Source organism: Parambassis ranga, chromosome 7, assembly GCF_900634625.1.
Source record: "Parambassis ranga chromosome 7, fParRan2.1, whole genome shotgun sequence".
In the NCBI taxonomy this organism is placed as follows: Eukaryota; Metazoa; Chordata; class Actinopteri; family Ambassidae; genus Parambassis; species Parambassis ranga.
The window spans coordinates 8962200-8988166 of NC_041028.1; the positions used below are offsets into that span (position 1 = coordinate 8962200).

The 25967-nt window shown below is 41.3% G+C and overlaps 4 protein-coding genes across 6 annotated transcripts in view; all 4 read right to left on the reverse strand.

Annotated features, from left to right (window-relative positions):
- LOC114438327 (homeobox protein Hox-C4a) overlaps window positions 1-21468 on the reverse strand; it is a 51061-nt gene extending 29593 nt beyond the window's left edge. For 2 of the 3 annotated variants that reach the window (XM_028409580.1, XM_028409579.1), the window contains exon 1: window positions 1220-1684. Coding sequence is in view for 1 of the 3 variants with exons in the window: in XM_028409574.1 (XP_028265375.1) it covers window positions 20704-20821 (118 nt within the window). In the remaining 2 variants the exon portion in view is untranslated. Of the gene's footprint in view, window positions 1-1219; window positions 1685-20703 lie in introns of those variants that run through there. The other variant, XM_028409574.1, reaches the window with a different exon arrangement.
- Window positions 4668-8337, reverse strand: hoxc8a (homeobox C8a). The gene is made up of 2 exons (XM_028409585.1): window positions 7553-8337; window positions 4668-6229 (listed from the first exon to the last, which is right to left on the reverse strand). The coding sequence occupies exons 1-2, from the start codon at window positions 7986-7988 to the stop codon at window positions 5913-5915; spliced, it is 753 nt and encodes a 250-aa protein (XP_028265386.1). The 5' UTR covers window positions 7989-8337; the 3' UTR covers window positions 4668-5912.
- Window positions 6806-24427, reverse strand: hoxc10a (homeobox C10a). Its single transcript, XM_028409582.1, has 3 exons — window positions 23743-24427; window positions 21737-21986; window positions 6806-6943 (listed from the first exon to the last, which is right to left on the reverse strand). Exons 1-3 carry the CDS (start codon window positions 24425-24427, stop codon window positions 6910-6912), a joined length of 969 nt encoding a protein of 322 aa, XP_028265383.1. The 3' UTR covers window positions 6806-6909.
- Window positions 11841-14091, reverse strand: hoxc9a (homeobox C9a). The gene is made up of 2 exons (XM_028409583.1): window positions 13441-14091; window positions 11841-12436 (listed from the first exon to the last, which is right to left on the reverse strand). Exons 1-2 carry the CDS (start codon window positions 13982-13984, stop codon window positions 12189-12191), a joined length of 792 nt encoding a protein of 263 aa, XP_028265384.1. The 5' UTR covers window positions 13985-14091; the 3' UTR covers window positions 11841-12188.
- Window positions 24428-25967: the final 1540 nt, after the last annotated feature.

Sequence of the window (25967 nt, forward strand, 5' to 3'; positions counted from 1 at the left end):
GTCATTACACCAAGCATAGCTTTTAGAAAACAGCCACACACACACACACACACACACGAGCAATATATAGGCCCCTATATATATACTTTGTACACTTGTAGTATTTTATTTCTCTCTCTCTCTCTCTCTCTCTCTCTCACACACACACACACACACACACACACACACTTGTTTATAGCAGAGTTTTTCTTAGACAATCTTTTGTGTGTGTTCGCACCATTCATGTATTATTTATTCTAAGCAATCCACTTGTATTACCTCAATTATAATCTAATTTAATCCATGTTTAATGCCTTAATGCTGTTGCTGCTGGATTTGATGATAATCAGGATATATTTGTGCTGATTTCTGTTCATGGTGTAAATAAAAAAAACGTGCCAACTTTCTCAGAATGTCGTCAGTGATATATGAGACAGCTTACACAAATCACTGCTTTTTATAATACCACATCAAAACAATAAAAGCGACAAATTCCTCATCCTCCAAAGTGACAACAACAAATCAGACACACTCAGAAACACTCCTCTGCTGGCAGCAGTGTATCAGCTGGGTCAGCTGACATCCGCAGTGAACAGCCGCCGAAAAGCAGCAGCCATAAACAACAAGCCTCAACACCCGCCCACTTCCACATGCAACACTTCTGGTCGCTAGGGGGCACTGCCGGGAGCTCCCAGTATGTCCACTGTGTACATACTATAGCTGATTGTGTGTATTGTGTGCGTGCAGGAGACATAAGCGTGTGTGAAATTGCTTATAAATGTTATGCAGTCTCTTGGCACAAACTAGATTTAACAAGTGGCAACAAGTATGGCAGCGAGACATAATTAGAGCACATCAGCAAGCTGTGACAGTAATTTGTCACAGCGTGGTCAGAGGGGCCTGTGAGTGATGAGAAAGTTCACTATCAGAAGACTATTTATTACAGCAGATTGGCACAGCAGCTCTAAAATGTTCAGTTAATGCAAGCTAAAGTGGTCAGCACACAACGCAGGTGCTGCTACACCAGCCAGGGACCATAATAAGAACCGCTCCTATAGCACCAGCAGCCTGCCAGGCTACAGGTCAGGTCACAGTCACACACAATACACACAACTTCAACTTCTCATAATCTCACACACTCACTCATCTGCATCATTTCAGTTCAGCAAGCACCAGCTGATTGGCCAACAGAGCATAAAAAAGCATTCAGAAAGCGTGATACAGAAGAGTGTAATCTTACCTCAGCAGGGTCCCTGCTTTGTAGCGTCACTGTGGTCCAACAGCAGCTGAGGGGTCACGATGGCGTGTAGGGAAATATCAACACGGCACACATCTCCACTGATACTGCTGGCTGTCCTCACATTCAGGCGATAAGGCGCTCATGGAGGCAGGGTGTCTGTTTTCCGCGGATAGTCTTTTCTAGCAGGCTTGCTTGCTCCTTTTGCCTTCCCAGTCGCGGTTTTATTGCCTCCGGTGGGGGGATAAACGCAGGCGGCAGCGGCTGGAAGAGGCGGCGACTGTCCCGAAGATCCCTCTGTCAGGAAGTCGGAGATCGGGTGAATATCAAAGTCAGCAGCGTCAAAAATGACTGTGCAGCATTTTTTTTTATTATTTTAGAGTTAAGAAAAAAAAAGACGTTTCTACGCCCCGGCTTAGTCTGCTGCTGATACAAGGGAAGGACCAGAGAATAGACAACAGCATAAAGTTCATGTTCATAGAGCGTGTGCCACGTGGCTCGCTGCAGCCAATAGCAGAAAGGATTCAGTCGTAAACTTTTATTACTCAGCTGTAAATTTCTCCCTTTAACAACCAGGAATGTTTGCACCCATCTTTTCCTTTCTTTTTTTTTCGATTGCACAAAACTAAAAACGACCACACAATATGAAGCGGCGACGCTGAAACCCCGCCAATACGTCAGACAAATCAGACATGCGTCAAAATATGACAGTTCCCCCGGTGGACACACTGTGTGCCATGATGCACCCAGAGCCAACGAGAGAAGGGAAATAAAAAAAAGTGTGGGAGTGGGGAAGAAGGGCAGAGGAGACGGAGGACACGGTACAGTGGAGACAGACGTCTAATTAAACTTCAATTAGTCGAAACTCTTCTTCCGTATTAGGGCTGTCTGACGCACACATGACAGCAAGCAGATGTCAGGTATAGCTGCTCCCCACATGCAGCATCAACTCCAGGTGCATGTGCAATATTTAAATTATACTACTACCAGGACAGATTTTTCTTTTTGGACCTAAAACACCACGGAAAGAGCCAACAAAGAAACACACATCAGCAGCCAGCTAACCTCATAACAAGCACCATACATGTGCTGTAAATCTGGTGCAGCTCCAACCAGAGCCATCACATAAACTGTCTTTGGACAATACAGACATACATTTTTCATCTTAGAGGAACATAAGGCGACCACTTGGCTTTTTGGCTTCAGCAAATATGAAAATATGTGTGAAAATATATGAGTGAAAGGATTCAAGATGAAGAGGACAACAGAAGACAGATCTTTTCATTTAATCCCAACACGCAGGCTTTATTCTCATAAATCCCACCGTAGAGTAAAGAACTACTGACTTTTCTTCAATTTCATTTAAACAGACATGTTGTTTAAGTGAAAGATAAAATACGTTTTTAACACCTATAATAACCAAAAGAAATGTGTGTTACATACTTGACTGAGCGTCCTGTGCACGCTGTCCTCACAGGCCGTGATCTCCACAATGAACCGCGGCGCACTGAGACAGAGAAAAAAGATGCAGGCCCATCTGAGCCGCGTCTTTACACCGCCAATAAACTTTACAGCAGGTACACTAAACTTTATTGGTAATGTCAACCCTCTGCTAAAAGTACACACACACACACACACACGGGGACAATCCGGGGTGCAGGATAGTTGTGACTTAAGGACACATCCGGAACTTACTAAAGACAACACGCACACAAATAGAGAAATAAACACCCTTAAAAGAAAAGAGCTTTTGACGCAACACTGTTTCATTCGCAGGGAAAAAGAAAACACAAAGCAACAACAAAATGAAGATATTCAGACTGTGCTTTGTGGTCCCAGCCTGGACTGAGATTAAGGACAAATATTTACTATAAAAAGAGTTCTGGAAGCGGATCTATGAGCCTTTTTTACACTTACAATCCAAAGGAAAAGGCTTTAGCGCTGTTTTCGTTCATTTTTATTCGTTAGATAAAACTCTATTGATTTACTGTATTTATTTATATTTTTGTTATTTACTGAAAATCTGTAAATAAAAAAAGATAAATTCAAGTAAATAATACGGGTTTGTTCATTTGTTTCTGATTATTAAAAATGTTTAGGGAATGGATTTCCTAATTATAAAATTCTGGTTTCAAATAATAACAAAATGCAGGTAAAGGTACCTGCCTAGCAACTGAGAAATAAGCAGCTCTCTCCACGGTAGGATCTGCATGCACGGTGCGTCATTTTATCACACAGTTTATAAGAGAGGGAATAAAAAACAGACTGCTAGACGCAAAGGAGCTTTGAATAATTTAACTGCATGGCGCTGAAATTACAGCACAGAGAGGCTGCTACTGTTACACCGTGTCACTAATAATTGTTTTGAAAGTGGTTTCAATGGATCATTAAAATTGAAAGAAAAAAAACAGGCTGTTTTTGACAAGTTTAAATTACAGGTGACTGAAATTCTGCTGAAGCCCCATAAGAAGAGGAGGCTGGGGTCCAGTTACATGTTTTGAAGGAATCAGGTTTCTATCAAGCTAATCGAACACTGGTATTTTTCCCTAATGTAGGAGCACTTCCATAGACAGTGTGGAGACACGCTGCAGTTTTTGTGCAACATCAATGTTTTATGCAGTCCAAAAGCAGCAGCAGCAGCTGGACTGAGGCAGAGGAGACACACGAAGAGTTACCTGCACTTGGCCTCATATTTCCCCCCCTTTGATATCAACGCACTGCAGCTTTCTGGAGGGTTTTGGCCTGGGTTTCCACTCAACACCTTGCGACCAGATAAAACCTCCCTCACGAGTTGCCATTAGTTAGTCTGATTATTAACACACCACGTCAGATGTTTGTTCATCTCCTCTCAACAACCGCCATCACTCATCCCAGGACTCATTAAGAAAAGCTCGCGTCCTCCCCGAAGAGAGGAAGTTTCTTATTAAGAGGATGAATCAAATACAGCTCAGGCTTTGGAGAGTAGACATGCTGTGAAATGGATTCGCAGCCTTGTCCCTATAAGGTAAAGAGATACATTGGAAACGCACGTCTAGCCTTATTTTTTTATTTATTTATAATGGAATGAGTTAGAAAGTTTAAATTAGTCACACCTTAGTTAAGAGACGCGCTTTCTCTTCCTCTCTGAACAGCAAATGTTTTGAGCTGAAATTCAACATTTTCTCATTGGATTGTTTCATGTGGATTTGTTGCCCGGGCATGAGAATATGGATCATTCTGAGCTCTGAACACTTGCAAAAAAAATGTGAAAAATGTATAATCTGTAAAAGAGAAACAAAAATGGCAACAAGGCAACAGTGTAGGGTAACTACGACATATGTCCAAGCCCCTTAGAGGAGGGTTTGAGGTAATGTTTTCAATAAAACGTGATTAAAGTATCAATAAAATGAAAACATATAATTGTGAGCCATCTTGTTTATTTGTGATTTTACATCAACAATGGCGAGGGGGGGGGGGAGACACAATTCCGTCTTTCACATGGAGAAACACCAGAAAACGAGCATATTGTTAACATCAATATATAACAAGACGTACATAAAGATTATATTCAGTGCAAAAAAACAACTACGCTATATCACCAGCACATTAAAATAAAAATTCCCTTACTTTAAAATCCTTGTAATTGTAGCAGGTATTATCATACACAGTGAATGTGCGTCATAGGCAGTTTTAGTTGTTGGGGAAATAGCTTGCAATTCAATCAGAGCGATGCCACAAGTGTGGAATAGAAATTTCTGCAAAAGGCAAGGCTCTGAGTTTAGGTAGTGCCGTGGTACAATCTCACAAAAATTGTTTGCTTGGCTTTGAGCTATAATTGTCTTCCCAAGACTCACAAATTGTCTTCAGTAAGTGTATATTGTGTATTGGGTAAATGCTACATACATAACTTAATAACATAAGGGTTGATATAGAACACTTTAAAATTAAAACCATATGAAATCTCTATATTCAGAAATCTCTATTGCAATTTCCCCAGGTTGTTAGGTAGCATCAAAGGATTTCAAACGATTGCATTTCCCTGGTAATCCTAGAAAAAGACGTCTGAGGAGCTAATGGCTATCTTTGTCTAGGCCGTTCACATGAAAACAAGTAAAACAGTAACAGTAACAATGATGATAATAAACTTGGTGGTTTATACACTGGCTGGTAGCCGATGTAACTGCTGCAATGATGTTTGAACACTCACTACTAAGTTATAGGCCTACATTTCGTTTACAATTTTCAAAAGGTTACTCTGAAATGATCTTTTTAAATGTAGGCTATAATCTATTTACAACACGGGTCGGCGATGGTCATGGTTTTGATCGTATTCCGGCTACGCTTTTGATACAGTAATTAATAAAAGAAAATGTGTACAAAAAGAATTAGCTAAGCCATTTTCCGTCTAACATGCTTGTTTTTTACGTTTTACCCCCTTTTTGAAAGGGCGGCAGTGTGAATGGACCTTTGCTACAATTGTGTGTAGCTTCTGCAGAAATCCAAATGGTAATGCGTAATCATGTTAGGGTAATCGAGAGTAAAGAGAATTTTGTCTATTTATGACAGCAATATTGGTGGGATTCCTGTTCCCTCTTGACAAAATGGAAGGGTGGTCATAAAGTTGACGCTCTCTGCCTCCTTGGGACTCTTCGTCTGTTTATGGGACCTCTCTTTTTTTCTCTTTTTCAGCCATATAACCATAAAAACGACCATAAAATCACTCCTTGTTCTCTTCTTTCTCTTCCGCTTCTTTCTCCTCTCCTTCCTCCCCTTCACCGTCCTCGTTGCCCTCTTCCTCGGCCTCGGCTTCAGCCTCTCCTCTCGGACCCGGAAACTTGTCTTTGTTGTTCTCTTTTTTCCACTTCATCCTCCTGTTCTGAAACCAAATCTTCACCTGCCGCTCGGTGAGGCTCAGGGCGTGGGACACCTCGATCCTCCTCTTGCGGGTCAGGTAAGGGTTGAAGAGAAACTCCTTCTCCAGTTCAAGAGTTTGGTAGCGACTGTAGGTTTGCCTCCCATTCCGTCTTCCTGGGGCTTGAATGAAATAAAGCCAAAGGTTAGCTGGACTGAGCACGGCCTGCTCTTCCATTCAAACACATCCTGAGGACTGATCATTCATTCTGCATTTATTTGCCTTTCCTCCAGCATTGATCTAACTTGGCTTTCACACATGCCAAAGCACACTCACTGATAAGGAGCGGGGAATCTCTTTTTAAAGTGCAAGTTGGGAAAATTAGATTTTCCATTAGCAGTAACATCTATCAGCCTGCGCATATCGTAACCACACAGCGCACAGGATGCCTATTATGCGTGGAATCTGTTAATAATAATCTACTAAGTAATAAGAACTGACACGTTCTGTCTGTGCCATTTACTATTCTGTCAACAAGAGTGATCAGCTGTGTGATACAGCTTTCACACCCACCTCCCCAAAGAGTAGGGTGAGTATACTTTAATAATAAAAAAATGTAAGGAAAGGACTAAAAAATCTTCATTTGAATAATATTTACATGAAGTAGAGTGAATAGGGCCTAGACAAGCCTGATAAAGGTTTGCAGTCTATCCACACACACAACACATACAGCACACACACACACACACACGGGAGGACAAGAAAAGAGGTAAAGTACGAGAAAAGAGAGATGAGATAAAACTGCACTGTAACAGTTGGGGACATGTTAATGATATATATATCTCTCTGTGCAGATAAAGGCTTACACCTGCGTGGAGTAAATGTAGCCTGATAGCCTGAACAGGATGATCCGTGAATGGAAGAGGTAATATCTACAAAGCCCCTATGATCATGATCTGTATAAGAGTCGGAGCCACATTGGGCCTGTGGGTCAAATTACCTCCCCAAACCCCTAAAAGCAGGATCCTGGATAATCGGGGTACGTTGTGTGTCAGTTAACCCTGCTGTCACTCTGCACGCTGTTGCTGCTGCTGGTGGTGCTCATCATATTTTCAGCTATGACTTATTCATCCCTCCTAGTGCGTTTAGAGTTTGTGAAATATCTAATGTGAACGATAATTGACTTTAAAGAGCTGCTGTCATGAGGTGTGATCAGCGATTCGGTGTTTAAAAAGCACTTTTGAGAGGCAGCCGTGCAGCCCTGTGTGGACATGTGCTGCAGAGTAACAGCAGCCTGCACAGGCTGCATGTGTCCCGTCATGTTGCCTGACTTATTCTGTTATTATACTTTAGAGACAAACTCGTGTAGCTAAATGCTCAGGTATCTTTAGCACACATGCACAAACACATTGACAACAAGCATACACACGCTGACGCACGCACACGCGCGGGCTCGAGCCACAGAGTAACACAGAAAGAATAGGAAATAATTGTATGATTCTGACCGTGGGGTCTCATCCAAGGAAACATAAGACTGGGAGAGGAGTTTTGATTTAAGTGGCCTTGTCCTTCTCCGGGGTTAGAGCTGCTCGACGATTTACAGTCTGGGTATTGCGCTAGGCTTGCGTCTTGCTGGGTACCATAAAGCGTTTGCCTCGGAAGGGCTTCATATCCATAAAATTTCGTTGCGTCTCCGTGGCAAGCCAAAGCACAGGGGTTTTGCTGGTATCCGGGGTTGGAGATCCCAGTGGTCCCGTGGTGGAAAAAGTCCTGCACATGATGGGACGGGTGCTGAAAGCCCGGCGCGGCTGCTCCGGGTCCGTAAACCAGCGTGTGGCTGCGGGCAACGCTTTGTGGAAACCTGCAGTCGTAGTAAGTTGGCTCCAGTGACTCGCTGCCTTTGTATTTAGAAAAAAGGGGGTTAACAAAATAGGAGCTCATGTTTAGTTAGCATCAAGCAGACGGGCTCTCGCGCAGTAGAATATCTCCTTTAGGATGATGGCAGCCTTTTGTTTAGGGTCCCAACTCGCACAGCGCACACAGGCAGACAAACCGGAACTAGGAGAAACGCTGCCCCTTTGGACAATCTACGGCAGCTCACTCTCTCTGAAACGTTCCTCTCATCGGAATCCTCTCGCAGTCGTGAGTGTGTTTTTTTCCCCAGGTTTTGCAGTCTCAAACCCGGCTCATGGCATGTGCTTTGGATGTGCGTTTGCTAAGGTTGAAGCTGGCTTGCTCGACCGGCACAGTCACAGACGCTGCTCTTTTCTTTCTTTTTCCTTTTTTTTAGCTTCCCACCAAACCACCCCCTCCACAAGCGCCCCCACCCTCCTCCACCCCCCCACCCCTTCATCTTTCCATGACCGGTCAGACGTGGGCCCTACGTATATCCACCTTGAGAGGAGCTTCACTAATCATAACCAACAATCTAAGAGGCTGTAAATATGATCAATGTTATGTTTATCACAAAAGCTTTGTTTGCAGCTGAACATTGGAGCTGTGAAAAGATGAAAATATAAAGACTATGAAGCATGATGTAGTCTGGATTTATAGTTCAGCTTGTTGTGTTTGTATGGAGGTTATGAGGTGTTTAAAGCAGGAAAGAATCCCCCTTTTATAAGATGATATCAAGATGTTATGAGTTGGTATTTGCCCTGTCAGGCCCAAAAGGTTATACACGTTTCCAGAATAACAGCTGACCTTTAATGAAACCTGGTAGGTCAGTATGGCAACTGGGAGTTCATGAAACAACATTCAAAATATAAAACAGAAGCTATGACGGACCTGAAAGAAAAAAAAGACTTCGAGACATAACATCCTCCTCGATGTAATCGAGTAAAGGCCAAGGCGACAGACTTGTGCCAGGCGTTGTAAAACACTGACACACGCAAATATAAACACGACCTGTGAATACTAGGTGCCACTTACTGACCCCGTAAAACCGACGAGGATACGCAGTAAATCTCCACGTGGAGGAGTTCATAAAATGTAACATTGGATGTTTAGCTGCAATCAACGCGCGCACGATTCCCAGCTCAATAGTTGTATGGCCCCTCTTTCTCTCTCTTTCTCTCTCTCTCTCTCCAAATATGCCAGTGTGGTTTTTGTGGGGTTACTGACGTTTTATACACATCATCGTAAAATATGAAAGGCGCACTGGGCGAGTTTATAGACCTTTCACACTCTATAAATATGCAGATTACCAATCACTTCCTGGAGACTTTGAACTGCTGCTAGACATAATAACCGAATATTGAGGATACAAATAAGCTGGTAGCCCTTTGTTTACTGAACACTACAGTGACAAGGGGATTATTATTATTATTATTATTATGTTCTTTTTCCCGTTCTTTTTTTGTGTTATTTTGTTGTTTATTTTGCTGCCCATGCTATTTATTGTTGCCATTGATGTCTTGTTAGTGATGCTTGTTTACAGACTGTTAATAAAATACTCTTTAATAAATATAGCTTTTGGATCTTCATTAATTATGTATTATATGCGCTTGTATATAAGTGTTTAATGTAGTTACTCTTTTTTTATTTTCTGCTGTAAAAATGAAGTCTAAAAATCCAGAATTTTATGCAGACCTATTATAACGTCTGCATTTTGATTGGATGATAGAAGTAGGCCATCCTGTGTGGATGCAGATTTTGCCTTTTTGTCTACACTGAAACCTGACGTGAGGAAAATAATTGTTTTTAATGTGCATCCATGTTTAGAAATAATTAATAATGATAAAAAAAACATCCCCAAAAAGCCAAATGTAAACACATTTAAGAACGCTATTTAAAGCAGAAAAAGACGCCAAAAGTAAATAAAACATAATAACATTTTTACAAAATGAAACAGCAAAAAACAGCAAAATATGCGGATGATGCACACATCCTGTGTCCAACACAAATCCCTGTTCGCTGCATTCCAGAAAGCTGCTCTGCGGCCTGTTACACCAAATGCGGTGGGTGACCATATCTGTCATTTTGTCATCGATAGGTTACTCTTCATTCTTCAGCCAAGCCACAGAGCTGTAAAAAAGAGCCCTTCAAAGCGTGGACCCTGCTCAAAACGTGGGCCAACAGCGTCATCTAGTGTTGAAATGCGCCTATAAACCTGACAGAAACCACCAATCAGAGAGCACCGGCGATGTGGACAGAGAGGGTCTGATCATTTGTCCAAACCTTGTATACATTCTGCTTCTTTTCTTGGCTAAAGCATCAATTTAGAAAACAAACAAACAAACAAACCAACAAACAACGACTGCGTGCCTTCAGTCGCCTTTGTTTTACTGCATGGTTGTTGCTCTGCTGTATCACTGCCTGTCATGGCAGCTCTCTGCTTCCATATAACAGATATCCGTGCTCTACAGCACTTATATTCATGCACAATAACTATTGACTTTTTCCCATCTAACTGTAGGCTAATAGACCAACTGCTGTGATGAAGTACAGGGGGGGTTGCGGCTGCAGGCAAAAGTCCCTTGAAAAAAAGTGCGCCTGACTCTCCTTTGAACGGGTCCACCACCAACGTCCATTAAAACCATAAAGTAATTTAGCCCAGACGTCTAGCCAGTTAGTGGAGTTTGCTTTGTTCGTCTGCATTTGAGACAAACAGCCGAGCTCCAACAGGGGCTGTAAAACTGGCATTTTTGTCCGAGCTGAGCGGAAATGCACTGGATTGGGCTTTGAAATCCAGCATCCTGTCCGTATTGTTTGCCACCACAAAAAGGCAATTTAGGCCTATCCCAGGAAACAAATGTGAGACATGGGAAATTGTCTCTGCCTCAGCTGTTCAAATTTTGTCGCACATTTTCGGATCGCCTTTAAGTCTTGTGAAGGTATATAATATATATTAAGCAGAAGCGAATACTTTGCTGAAACGCACGCAGCGCTGCGTATTCAGAAATGCGCGAATTACGCAAACGTGTAAAATTAGTTAGGCCGTTTAAAACTGGTAAATAAAAATCACATGCGTCATACTTTTATTTTGTTTTTCTGTCTTATGTGAACTATTCGAATATAAACTAAACACTCGCTCATAAAAGTAAAGGCGTAAATACCACAAAATAAATTACCGTGTTGGAGCAAATGTATCTTTTCAATTAAGAACACAAGCGTGGTAACTTGGGTATTTAATTAACGTCTATGTAGACTACTCACCTCAAAAAGCAACACTAAAACTGTGAGTGGTTCATACTTAATTGTGGATAATTAACTAGCATTTAAAGCAATGCAAAACAACGTTAAAACTAACGCTGAAACATTAAATCTCAGTTCTGGAGAGGTAGAGGTCACTCAGGCCTCTTCTTGTGCCATATATGTACAAAACAAATTTTGAATTTTGAAAACATAACTATTAAAAAAAGAAACATCCACCTGATTATAACTGATAGTTTAGCCGTGACTCAGCCTCTCCTGCCGTTTTTAAATCCACAAAACGGCTGAATAATAGTTTCGTTTTTAGGCCCTCTGTGCTGCCATGTTGGCTCCTAAATGAAGGCGAACACAAAGTAACAATAAACACAGAATACAAGCTCTTGTCATGATGGTTATATTTGCAGAGGTCTACATCTACACTCTATAGTTAAACTCGTAGAGACTACAGTCAAAAAAATAGAGATGCACAAATACAGCAACAACTATCACAAAAAAAAATCAAGACAGACAAGTGCGACCGCAGATGTTCTGTTTCTGTACAAAATACTACACCTGCACAACAACGTACAAAGAAAATAAACATGATAGGAAACATTCACATCATAAATTATTATGGTTTTTGTGAAATTCAAAAGAATTCAAGTATTCTCTTTCTTCGGACAGTTTCACGTATCCAAACTGCTCTGCTTTCATTTCTCTTACAAAAAAAAACATATAAAGGTATTTGGACGTGAAAACAGAATGTAACCATCTCCTTAGACGTGTTCTCCTTTTTTTTCTATTTTTTTTTTCCTTAAACGTTGGACACATAAATGTGCACTAGAAAATAATAGTCAGCATCAAACCGGTCTCGAAGGGAAGATTAATACAAAAAATCCAACAAAGTGATAAATATGAAGAGGAGAGAGGGGGATCATGGTGTGTTTTGGTACATCTGTGCTGTCCGTGTGACTAGTGGTTATTATGCTTATATTCTCACTGCAGTCCACATTATTGTTCTTTGCTGCTGTCGCTCTTTTCTTTGTTCATTTTCTTCATCTTCATTCGCCGGTTCTGAAACCAGATTTTGACCTGCCTCTCGGTCAGATTCAGCACTCTGGCGACCTCGTATCGGCGGTCTCTTGTAAGGTACATATTGTACAAAAACTCCTTTTCCAGTTCTAGAGTCTGGTACTTTGTGTAAGGACACCGCTTCTTCCTTGTGGAACGGGCATGTATCCAATTTGCCACAGGATTATCTGCAAGTAAACAAAACCATGATAATAATAAAGACATAATAGCAACAGAGCAACACTGCTGACATTTTCAAAACAAAAACAATGATAAATGAAACCACTTCTAGAAAATGTGCCTCTGATTTCTGTGGACTCACAGTGTGCCATACATAAAAAATAATGTCATTTCACACACGTTAGGTGTTCACCACTAAAGCTGACAGTTACCATTTTAAGGAAAGATTCTCACTCTTGCTATCCAGGCTTCCTCTGATTTGCCTTCGTGTCCCTTTAACTTGTGAGTAACACCGTCGTAAAATAGTCAATGCGCTTATTCACTTTATTGGCCCATAAAATGGCCCGTGGTTCAAGCCTTTACAGGTCCGTGGTGAAAGTCCTCGACTATGTCCCTACATTCCTCAAGTTGGCTGAAAGAGTCATGAAAATTTGTTTTGGATTCTGAGAGAAGAGCAACCTTTTACATACACAGAATCTTCTCACTATCATGAGGGCGCATCTTGTATTTAAACACTGAGGATCAGATGTGCCCAAATTTTGCTTTTTTCCCGTCAGAGGAAGTTCTGCATAAAAAAAAGCTCTAACTGAAAGTCAGCTTATAGAGTTTGATGTATCTTCTTTAATGGCACGGGCTCAAAATATGGTCGTAAAAATGAACCATATGGTATCCACTGTTAAATATTGATTCACGTGTCGGTTCAGTTTAAAAGAACACCTTGAATGTTTTTATCATTATGCAACAACCTTCCAAATTCAACGTCTTCCTGTAGGTTTGAGTCCATGTTTACAACCCCGTCTGGTTTATAGCCCCAATATTAGCCTAGCAGCATTTGTCTTTTATAGATCCTAAAGCGTTCCCCCTAGCAGAGGCGATTCAGAGCTGGGCTGAAAGGGAGGATGAAACAGCTTATAATTTCACATTAAAATGCCTCTGAGCAAAAACAGCTTTACACAATCTCCAAAACAAAACTCCCACCCGGCTGTAAAAGACCGTGGGAGCTTGAACTTACTCGGATCTAGCTCCGGCTTCTCGTCTTTATGTTTCCCTGAAGCCACGAGCTCCGGCTCGGGAGAAGGAATATTCTGCTGCGTCTTGTCTCGCATGTCAGTGGATGAGCAGTACAGATAATCCGTGTAGGTCCGTCCGCCGGAGGTGAGACATTCGCTGGCTCTGTGCTCCTGAAAGGCGTCGGGCTTCAGCCCATAGTGCCTGCTGTTCCCCGGATAGCCATGGAAAGGCACAGCGCCTGAAATCGGCTCCAGCCATGACCGCATATACCTCGAGTCTGTGCCTAAGTGAGGTTGGTGACTGTATGGATGGTAAACCACTGATGACTGGGAGTGTACAGGGGCCCAGGAGGTGGAGAAGACGGGTGCCTTGGGTGCGAAGCTGCAGGAAGGATAGTCAGCACACTCCGGTACTAGGGACGTCGGACGAGGGCCGGCTGGGTGCGAACCGGGCGCCGAAAACCGAGTTGCAGCAAGGACATCCTCGTTTTCATGGTTGATCAAGGAGTCCACATAATAATTACTTATGGGACCCGTGGTCGACATGTCGAAGCCTCCCAGACTCTTTTACATGCATCCGATTATTATATGGAGTGTATGTGTACTTTTTTATCTGGCCATAGAACAATCAAGGCAGGTAATTATTTCTCAACGCTTCCTTGGCTGCTATTGGCTGCCTCGCTGACACGTGATTATATTTACCCCCACAAAAATTGTACAGTGGATCAATGCGCCACACATCCTGGGATACCAAAGCTCATAAATCGGATTAAAGAATGTGCTTTTTCACGCGTTTTCTTGGACGTGGAGAGGTAACTTCAACAACTGTGTTTCTTTGTGGGGAAAATGTTCATTTGTTAGTGTTTAGAGTGGATCTTTCTCCAGTCGCAGTGCAGACCTGCGCACATTACGTCTAAAAGCAAGGCACTATTTGATGGTGTAATCAATCTCTGTCTGGCAAAATCCACCATAGCCCCGTGCTTTTGCAATGGCTTGTATTACAGCATTAAAGTGGTCATTGAGTCATTTTATCTGTATTAAACCAGCAGCACATTTGATAAAGTGAAGGGTTTATAACTTCCTGTGCAGTGCTGTTTATTTCTTAACAGAGAAAGCCAGCAGCTACACAGGACAGAGAGGAGAGCGAGAGAAAATCAAAATACAGGATGCAGGATACAGCAATAATAAAGTTTGCGCTGTTTTAACGAGAGCAGACCAAGCATTTCCTAAATGGGATCTGCGGAGATAGGAGAGGAGGGGATTCAGATTCTTGACAAGCAGCCTACTACAGCGGGCTATATTCGGCTAGTGACCGTTCATGTTTTTATGCCCATCAATAAATTTTAACGAGGACCATTTGATTGTTCATAAACGTGTCGTTAATAAGGCTGCATCCGAGTTCCTCGCTCAACATAAAACCACCAGCACTGTGTGTGCAAGTCAAACAATTCCGATGAAAAAAGGCCAAAAACAGCAAAGGAGGAGACAGGAAGAAGTAAAAAGGTTCGTTTAAAGGGCTAACTCGATGAAAGCTTTAATAACAGGGATAATGTTAACTGTTGTATCCACTGATCCAGTGGCATGAGTGGGCTGTTTTGCCCTGCAACATACTGGAGTTCAGCCTCCCAGTTAGTAGGACGTGAATTAGCCCTGCACTCTTTAACAAAGATGCTGCATTACAGAAAATAACAATACTAAAACACAATGAAACTGAAGTAACCAAAGACGCCACCAACGTCACGCGCAACACAATGCCCACACATACTAGAAAGTGTAATGTGTTTGTGCAGCATTGATGAGGTGGACAGTTTAATCTGTGAATTCTTAGAAGCTGCACTGATGTGATTATTGTGTGTACTGTGTTCCTAATGTTTCAGTTTTTGGTGTGTGTGATGTTTAAGGCTGTGCGTAATTTATAGGATGCTGTGCGTAATAGCCGTTGGGATTGCTGAACGTTATCTCGCTGTGCTTGTGAGCCATGATTTGTAAAACATGTTAAATTATTAGGAAAAGTTCGATTATGCAACTTTTAAGACAGTAATTTTAAATGAATGTGTGTAGACGTGACAGATGTAATGTGCAAATGTGAAATTATGGTAGCGTTGCTTAACAAATCACTCTTCACTCTGCAAAAATGACGGCAAACTGTTCCATAAATTGCCAGACATTGAAAAATTGAAAAATACGCAACAGCAGTAAAGCAGAAAGACGAAAAGGACAAGTGTCAAAATAAATTCGAACTTACAGCTGATAAGTGATTATAGTGCATTTTTAGAAAGATAAAAACATGTCGTCACTGCAAGGATTAAATCCCTGCACTAGTTATCTTAGATAAAATTCAACTTTAGCCAAAACTTATTCTTACACTTGGTCATTAACTGATGAGTAAATCAATATTTAGGATCCATGGCGTAAAACAACATGTGATCAGTTTACGCATTAGGAAGCCTTATGTTTGTCCTGGCTGCTGAGTTCAGATTCAACCATGAAATTTAAAAGGCCAGACGCCAGACCTTAACCCGGATAACGCCAAACGGTGTCCTGGTGTGTGCTGAAGAATGCGTAAGTCTCAGCCGACATAAGCATTTTCCCATATGTTTACATAAATAAAACCGTTTACTGTGCATTTCATACAATTAAATCAGAAGTTACTAAAGTTTTTGTGTGTCTGTGGGTTAAAGGTTTACGTCATTTACCACACTGCTGCGAGTAAAACACAATGAATGGCGCGCACTGACCATCCCATTGTAACATATGGACATATAAAACACATTACACAGAGAGTGTTGATGTCTATAATGATCCACTGAGATCATTCATAATGTTTTATGTGTAACTATTTGTGTAAGTGTGTGTGTCCGTGCGCGTTTGCGTGTACGCTTAATAAGTAAATCCTTTATCTGCTGCATTGTTTAATCCACTTTGATGTGTTCTAATAAAAGATTACATATCAATCAATACATCTGTGTCGCCATCATCTCTAACTTGTACAGTTTCTGTCCTTAGCACAACTACAGTTACACAACTGGACCGTTTGGGATTACGCTGCTGTAGAAAACTCCTCTCTGTTGCATCGTGAAACAGTTTCATATTTCAGCTTAATGTTAAAACGAGAAAAGTTTGCTGTGTTAATCATGGCATTCATTGGTGTATGAGATCGAACATATGTGCTCAATATCACCAATATAGGAACATAAAGAGCTAAAAAATTGATACGACAGCAGCACTTAAGAAGTTTATAGGATACAAAGCTTTTTCCCTTTGTGAATCAATTCTTTCATATGACAGAAAAAAATCACATATTTGTTTCCGATGGATTTACAGTCTGTGCAACATACGACACCTCTACCCCCTGCACCTAAAGACTCTCTAACCTTACACTGACTCCATGTTATGTTATCATTTTAGTACAATTCAGGGTTATACTGGATTAGCCCTATACGTCTCAAATGCAAAATCACTCATACGTTTAACTGGGGGATTAAATCAGTGATGATATGCTGTGACTCCGCCACTTCCTTAAAGCCTGCTCTGACATGTCTTAGGCACATGGAGTTTTAGTTTAGTAACTCATTTGATCTAAATGCTACATTTAAAACAAAATGACAAATGTGTGATTTGCGCAGAATGACACAAAAAGAACAGCCTAAAGCCTGCTGGTCGTACGCGTACAGACGTGGACAGTGTTGTTTTTGTTTTCTAGTTAGAGCATTTTGTGAAATCTTGAGCAATTAGATCTAAAATGGACGCTACAAAGGACCAAAACCTGACAGTGAGGCAGAGCTTTGGTGCATTCTCTTATTGCCGCAGTGCAGCGATGCTTGATTTTTAAATTGGAATTACTGCTAAACATGATTGTGTTCATCCCGTTTTAATGCAATTTGCGTCCACGGTTTTAATCCAGTAACACAATAAGCTCTTGGAAAAGATGATTCCATTACAGTTTTATAAATATGCAGAGAAAGGTCCATTATTATTTATTCAGACAAGCACAGGATCAAATCTCAAGGATGCTAAAAATGTACAGACTATATCACATTGCATAAACTATTTGTATCCTCAGACAGAGCTGGAGAGGCGGATCCACCTCATATGATACCCTGCAGAAGGATTCCTCTTCATTGTCAAGTCAGTTTGTGTTTACCTCGATCAGCACAGCCAGCATGCGCCTTTGCCAGAAAGATGAATAATCAAACAACGATTTGAGCTATGCGTTGTAACAAGTCTTTCTTTTATTAGGCTTGTGCGGGCACGTTTGTTGGCTTCTGTGCACTGCCAGGGTTGTTTATAATGTTAATGTAATTATAATCTCCAAGAGACAGTCTCAACAAATAAGCGCCGGAAATTTGCCAATGACGTTTCAGTTTCTTTTTCTCACACAAACAAACAAAGGCAGTTCAGTCCCCTCAAATTAGGCTTACAGGGTACAGTACATGCAACATTTGGACCATATTATCCCTGCCTTAAAGACTACATATGGAAAATCCAAAAAGTGCATATCACATGTTATTTATAACCTCCCATGTGCTGAACAGAACGCACCGCAGAGTCACATTGTGATCAGCCGAAAGGCCAAAAATGATATAACTGCAGACAATCCTCTACAAGAGCTCAGCTGCTTATTACAGTTTTAAATGCCTATTTTTTAATGTGATAAGTCCTTTACTTCGCTTTAAAAGGATAAAAATGTAAGCATTTTTCAAATGATCTCGCGCGTCATGATAAGTCCTGCTAATCAAAGCCTGCCGTATTAGATCTCTGGATTTCCGTACAACAAAGTTTGGTTATGGATAAAAACGCAGCGTGTTTTCATTAGATAGTCATCAAGAACAAGTACATTTAATGATGCTATCTGTCGAATCTGTTTTTATACTAGCTTTTTATTTTTTTCCATAAAAGTCTTAATTGAAATTCTCAACAGGGGGAGATGTGGAGGGGGGATTCCCAATTATACTTAATCCAAAAAAATCTTCACAAAAAGGTACATTTGAAATTAGATTTTGCAAGAACTCGTAAAATAAATTCGCCAAAAATGAAGCCAATGTCCCAATGTCTCCTTTCATCTGCGTTTAACCATTTCGCTTTCAAAAGGTGCTGCAGATCAAGTTTGAGGTGTTAAATTCTCCTATAATATTAGAAAAATCTAATGCATGTCAAAAAAAAATAAGAGGAAAAAAAGCCGTTAGCATAGTTGGTTCATGTCTGATCATGCCAGTGGCAGTAACGCATCTCGAGCTGTCCCAAGGAAGTGGCTGTCTAAAGGGTGCAGCTTCTGCGCCACTACAAAGTGAAATAAATTGCTTTATGTGTATATGGTTTTAGGGTGAATCTGTGCAGCTCTCGGGGCTGTTTCCAGCGCTGTAAAGCTTTTGTGAGTGATGCATTCCAGGGGAGACACTCATTCACTCAGCTGAATGAAAGTGACTTTGGATTCCAGACTGTCTCTTCCAGTGGCCACTGCAGCCAAAAGGAGGGGGCTGAGAAAACAAGGGGAGATAGTGACCAGCACAAACACTGGGCTCCAAGGCAGAAAGGATGCTGACTGCCTCTACAATAAACTCTTCTACAAATTATAAGTTATTGTCTTTCTTCTACGCAGGAGAAATCATTGGCTGATTTTTTTAATCTTATTTCCTAATTGCCTAATTGCCTATTCTTAATTTAAACATTCTTATTCACAACATTGTTAACTATCACATTGTGCACATTTTAAGTCAAAACATTAATAAATGAAATTATGGCTTGAGGCCTTTACTGTGCATTTCCCTGCTTTATAGGCGTGCAATTAAAATTTACAATGTATAATACACACTTTCTACTACAGGTGCAAGAAATGTATTAAAATAAATTATTGAATGTGTGAGCTATGGGCAATGATATGTGCATGGCATGACAGATTGTTTTAATAATAAAATACGGGCAATCATGTAGGAAAATGATATATGAAAAAGCAGAATACCAGACTACGATTATATAAACAATGGCATAGAGGAGTTAAGTTATATGCTGCATAAAAATTGCAAAAATGTTCATAAAAAACTACGTAAATAAAAAAATAATAGATATTTTTTTAATATATAAATACAAATAAATGCAATGCTATGGTTGCTGTCAATGTAAGTGTTTAAATGTGCGTTAAGGTTTCCGGAAGCGTTCTTCAGAGTGTTATGTTAGATACAGCTCTATTTATATGGATAAATTAGGTATTTTGGAGTAAAGACTGAAGCAGTGGTGCATTAGCAGTCAGATGAAGAGGATAGACAACATCATATGAATGTCAATAAGCATCCATTTCCTGTTATGGAGCCAGGATCATTTGTCAGATAAATGAATGCATGGCATCTGTCTTTTAGCCGTCTACATCTCTATCCAACTCTCCGTCTGTCCGTCTCTTCATAAAAACAGCTGAAACCACGAAACCTAAGCCGCCAGCCAGTGATGACAGATGCAATACAACACAGTCTAAAACTTTACCCCACGTTGTTTACAACCTATTCTCTTTCTGAGAGCCTCAGAAGGTTTTACAGCCCACCACAAAATCACAGCAAAGAAAGAAAACGTCTCTGTCCCAAGGTATTGCAGCTCAGTTCATTTACAATGCCATTTGCGGGGACCTGGGTGACTATAGGGGGTAATTCAGCGGAAATTGTGCCCTTGATGAAGACGAACTGACGTAATCAAGGCAGTTTCTTGTTGCCGAGCCAGGAAGCCAACCCCAACAACATGAAACTACCTAAACCACGCTTCAGCTTCGCGCGGAAAGGGGTTAAAATCCATGGAAAGGAACAATGCATGCAAAAGCCAAGTGAGGATTAACACCATCAAGCACAAAGAGAAAAGGCGAGTATACCAATACAAGAAACACTCTATGATCTGTAGGCTGCAATCAAGCACTTTTTTAACACTGCATTGTATAAATCTTTGCATGGCTTCATTTGCATACTCATAAAAACACCCCAGTCTGATTTTGCTACTGTCCTGATTTATAAATAGTATATGCATTTATCCAGCTTTTACGAAATATTGGCTAAAAATGAAATCACAGGAAGTAAACCAAATGCAAAAACAACCAGCAAGCAGCATGAAGATTTAGGTGAGAAAGAGAGAGAAATATTAATCAGCAGCACACAGCAAGTCAACTAACTTCATATAAACTGAGCAGGCGTGCACCATGCGTGCCACATGAGCTGTCAGGCGGGCTCCACTGACAGATGTGGCATACTTCCGAAACAGGAAATCAAAATATTACGTAAAAAGAGTCCTACCTTCACATGGCTCCGGTAGACGCCTTCCAGGTGCGGCTTTGTTATCCACGTGTTTGCCTGTGACGCTTGTTATTATTGTTCCTGCAGCCGTAGCGGTGGCCATCCCTGTATCCTCCATCTTTCTTATCTCCTGCTCCCATGAAGCTCCATTATCCCGGGTGGAGGCGGCTGCTCCTTCCAGCCCAGCGGCTCGGCTGGATCCTGCACATTGCAGTCTCTGCTGTGTGGATTAGCCCTCCTCCACACACACCTTTAAACGCATCTTTACTGCTGCAGCACATTATATTTGCAGATCATAAAATCCACCCCCAACGCTTTCCAGGGCGAACCTGACATTAGAATTTTATGACCTTGACTTACTGTGGTCACCTGGATAATATTTAAATCAACGTTATGGTCTCTCACTTCTATTAAAACTGCCATGATCTCCTTCTCTCTCATCCGCAGTGTCTCTCCCTCCCTCTCATTTCCAGCACTAGCCAGGGGAAGGACAAAGTTGGTAATACCTTTCCATTTTCCCCCTGCTTTTATTGTTTTGGAATCGTTGGCCATGACATAGCTTAATATCATCTCGTGCATGCACACTGCACGGAAGCTGCCACAGCAACAGACACCAACGAAGAAGCAGCACAAGTGGCAAAACATTCATTATAGCTCAGCAAAGAGAAACTGCTTACATGCCACTGGTAATTTATATACACTGCTTCCCATCGCCTCATCCTTTTCTTTGGTTCATGTTAAATTTTAATTATCATTATAGGGTAATAACATCTAACAGTTCCAACGCTGCTGCAACTGTTCACCTGGAACTCTAGTCTTGTCTGCAAGTGGGAGTGTGTGTGCGAGTGTGTGCGTGTGTATACAGTGAAAACTGATGAGTGATTAAAGGGTGCATCACAAAATGGCACATGCAGGCCTGTCTGTATTTGTGCTTGTGTCAATGCATTATGAGTGTGTGTCTGTGTGCATGAATGTATGCATGTGCGTGAATGTGTGGAAATATCTTCAGGAGTAGTTGTAAACTATATTGTGCTCCCTTTCCCGGTTCTCTCTGTTAAGTTTCTTGAGCTTCATGCGTCTGTTCTGGAACCAGATCTTGACCTGTCTGTCGGTCAGGTTGATACTCCGGCTGATCTCCAGGCGGCGCTCCCGAGACAGATACATGTTGAACAAGAACTCCTTCTCTAGCTCCAGCGTCTGGTGCTTTGTGTAGGGACATCGTTTCTTCCTTCCACTTTTGGCTTTTAACCAGCTTCCCGTTGTCTTTTCCGCGCATAAATCATCTACCAGGACGAAACAAATACAACAGTGAGCGAATGCGGACAAAATCCTGCCAGGCACGTTGTGCAGAGACTGCACGCATCCTTCAATACACTGGAGAGCATGCGTACACGCCCATATCTCTAATGCACATTCAGTACCAAAAGATTCAAAACGTGCAGCATATAAGAAGAGCTTTACCTGTGAGTGGACTCTTCGTTTTCACTTCAACAAATGAACAAGGCTGCATAACGAAGCTTTTGCAACAAGCATGCAAATTGCCTTTGTATGAGGAAGCTGCAACTATAATTAGATCGAATCAAAGTAGGGCGTGTAAGCACTTCTTTTGTCTATGTTGGACCTCAGACTCTCATAAAATTTATTACTTTTGCACACCGGAGCCAAATGAATTTTTTTGGAGGTTCATCTCAAAACAAAATGAAGTCTCTGATGCATAATACCCACTTCACAAAAAAAATACAAAAATACGGCGTCTTAGTATTAGCAGGGGAAAAAACACACTGATGTTCATTCATTTAATTTCTTGATTAGCCTGCAGACCCTGGGGAATAACGCCTCTGTTTCTCAAACAAACACACACACACAACACGCAGGTTATAGTAATAATTACCCTAATGTGAACGCTCAGTGTGTGGCCCACATTTAATCATTACTAAAACATTTAATTCAGTGATATGGGATTAAGACAAACACACACACACACTCACACACTCCTATTGCTTAGCTGTAAACTTCAGATAAATATGAATAAAATTATTCTGATGGTCGTCTTGTTTGAAGCAGTTAGCAAAATCTATAAAAAAACAAGATACAAAATAATTTAAAATAAGAACTAAAAATGGCTGTAAGTGTAGTTAATATTAGTGTTTAGGTTAAAAATAAACACGTGTGTTTAAAATATGATCAACCGAATCATACAATTTAAAATACACTGAGATGTAAGTGGTATTTGACACATAATGGATTTGCAATAATAATAATAAAAAAAACATTACAAACCAACTGTAGCCACTTGCTAATGTTAGCCTGTAAAATGTTAGAGGGGAAAAAAATAAAAGGTGGAGTTACAGTTAAATAACTATGTGAAACCTTGAGTAGATTATTAAGAATTTCCTCTGCATGGAGCGTGAGAGTGTAAATGTAGGCCTACTTATAATGTTGTATATTTTACATTTCATACTTAGAAGTGTCTCCTGACAGCCGTAATAAGCCGGGGCACCGTGACAAAAAGGTTTTAAACTGTGGAGCAAAATCGTAGAATTTTATGTTGATTCAATAGCAGAATTTTGAGGCGTAAAACAGTGCTGTTGTAAAGGGTTACGTCTGACAATGTAAATGAGCCGTGTTAGAGAGAGAAAGTGAAAGCCAGTGTGCATGTGTGTGTTTCTATGTGTGTGTGAGAGAGAGAAAGAGAGGGGGAGAGTGGAGAGCGTGTTTATTTCAATGATAACTGCCCATCTCACATTCTCACATTAATGGAAAGGTGTTAAATGCCGTGGACACCATAACCCCTGCTAGGAGAGGCTGTCAAATGCCCATATAGCACATTTCACTGCTACACACGTCTGTACTGTAAGACCAGGACACAAATACAACTTGCACACGTGGAATAATTTCAGTGAAACTATCTATAAATTATTGGCATGTACAGGTGAATGTTCGACTTATATGCATAGAAATGTGTGTTAGGGAGGGGGTAGGGGGCGTATAATAACAGTAGTAGTCTACCTTTTGACTCCCCGTCCGAGTTATCTGAACAGCTGTCACTCTTGGCCTTCTCTTCCTTCCTGCTCTGACTCTCATCTGTTTTTGAAACCTCTCTCGCTGTCTCCTGCGTCGATTTGCCGCAACTTATTGTTGATTCTGCTGCTGACTCAACAGATGTCGCCAAGTGGGTCAGAGAGAAGCCGGAGGGGAACTGCTGCTCGTCCTGCTGAGGCCTCTCTCCGTCGTACACCTGGAAACAGCCGCTGGACGAGCCGGCAGTTTGCTCTGGCCGGCAGCTATTGTCCCCAAGCCGGATGTAAGTGGATGACTCTGTTGTCTGTTTCCCCTTATTGCTGTCATCCTGATAGAGGCAACAAAACGCCTCCTCTTTGACGCTGCCCGCTGGAAACGAGCAGGGTTGTAAACACTGGGCAACAGGTTGCTCGTCCCTACTGGTTTTGGAGCCTGGGGTCCATGTGGCCAGCTGTGTTGACAGGTAGGGCGCATCCTGGAAGCCGCTTAGCGACAAACCGCCCGCAGAAACCTCGTCTCTTTTGGAGAGGGAAGATGGTCCAACCTTCCCACTGTTTCTCATCACTGAATATCCGTACTCTGCAGCTGAATGGATGTACATTCCGGGGTTGCTGGAATAACCCTCACCCCTGAAGGAAGATGATCCTCCCATTAAGGAATCCATCAGGAAGTTACCGGGAGCTATGTTATTCGGACATGACATTTTCACATATGGAAATACAGGATTAGGTGTTCCTGGTCTGAACTACGGGATTTCTCCAGGAGAAGGAGGACAGTGGGATGCTGACATCTTTTGGAGGGGGGTGAAAAAATATCAGTAACATAATTATGGATGCTCGGATATATGTCATGTGAGTTTCAGACCAATAGCGGCGTGGAAGTGGCCTTGATGCTCCAGACTGACGTGACGTCAGCGCGGTCAAGTTGGGAAACCTGAGGGGTTTTTGGTGGAGCAAGAGCGCCACCTAGCGACCATCTGCTGGTCAGAGCAGGAGACTCACACCAGGAAGAACAAAGGACGGCTGCTGCTGCGGCAGGGATCTTTTAAGGCTCCTATACTACGTGGCTTTTTAACAATTTAATTTCAAAACTTCAGATGTTTTTAAAGAAAATCAGCCGAGTCTCTCTCTCTGACCTGGGGCCAGTGCTGTGGAGGCGAAGCCATCGAGGATTTGTCAATAGAGTGCATTTAGTGTCAGTTCTTTTTGTTTGTTTCCATCGGTTTGCTTTGTTGTTGAAGCAGATTTAGAAAGGTAAGCAGTGTGCAGGCGTGCCGTTTATAACAGAAAATGCTTTTTTTTATTCTAAAAAGGGTCAAAGGGCTCTTAAGTAACATAACAAGTAAACTCTCGTTAATGCGTTTGACCTGCTAAATAGAAGACTGACATCACCCGAAATATATTTTACTGGTGCCTTTGTAGAATTACAGTCAACTTGGCCTTTAATTTGGACCTCAGACAAGTAGGCCTATGCTACCGCATTACTACAGTAAGACTGGAGGGAAAACAAAAATGTGACATTTCATAGACCAGCTGATTAACTGAACGAACGTAGGCTGTTTAATTGCAACTCGTATTGAATTTAGGTACATTGTACCAGAAGGTGGAATTCGCACGCATAACTCACACGAATATTTATTATAACGGTGAAGAAAATTAAATCTAGATTGACATCAAGCGCAGTGAAACTACTTCAGTGTAAAACAAAACAACTTATAACCTAAAAAATGACTCCTTCCTCACCTTAAGCTGCTGTTTTACATTATTTTCAAGAGGTTTCCTGTTGCTTTGCATGCGGTTTTAGTGCCTTACTGATCTGATATTTATTCTTTCTGGCGGTTTTGTTGTTGTTTGTTTGCTACTGTTGTCAATATTAAACAGATGAGCTTGCATACGAATTAAGGCTTTCATCTCAAATCCAATGCGGGGTTTGCACTTAGCTAACATTAATAAAAGGTTTATCACATTCAGAAATCCCTCCTTTCCTATCAACAAATAATAAATATTATCCAGTCAGACAGGACTTCACATTTGTTCCTCTTATGAAGTTTATGTAAAATAAATAAGTCAGGAGCAGACGTAAACAGATGCAGCTGAACTCTGTCAATGACAGTACTGTAGTGAAATAAATTCAGCAAATGTGATGGAATAGGCCGTCTGCATTCTTAACACGTAATTAAATTGAAAAAGCACGAGGACACTAACGTCATTATATTTTACACGCTACAAGCAGGCCGGAGTCAA

Coding starts and splice junctions, on each gene's coding strand:
- hoxc9a (XM_028409583.1), bottom strand. CDS start 13,984: ATGTCGACCACGGGTCCCATAAGTAATTATTATGTGGACTCCTTGATC. Junction 12,437..13,440: donor GAAGCCGGAGCTAGATCCGA/GTAAGTTCAAGC, acceptor GTTTACTTGCAG/ATAATCCTGTGGCAAATTGG.
- hoxc10a (XM_028409582.1), bottom strand. CDS start 24,427: ATGTCATGTCCGAATAACATAGCTCCCGGTAACTTCCTGATGGATTCC. Junction 21,987..23,742: donor GAAGGCCAAGAGTGACAGCT/GTTCAGATAACT, acceptor TCGTCCTGGTAG/ATGATTTATGCGCGGAAAAG. Junction 6,944..21,736: donor AGAGAGAACCGGGAAAGGGA/GCACAATATAGT, acceptor CATCCTGTTCAG/GCTATCAGGCTACATTTACT.
- hoxc8a (XM_028409585.1), bottom strand. CDS start 7,988: ATGAGCTCCTATTTTGTTAACCCCCTTTTTTCTAAATACAAAGGCAGC. Junction 6,230..7,552: donor TCCTTGGATGAGACCCCACG/GTCAGAATCATA, acceptor ATTTCATTCAAG/CCCCAGGAAGACGGAATGGG.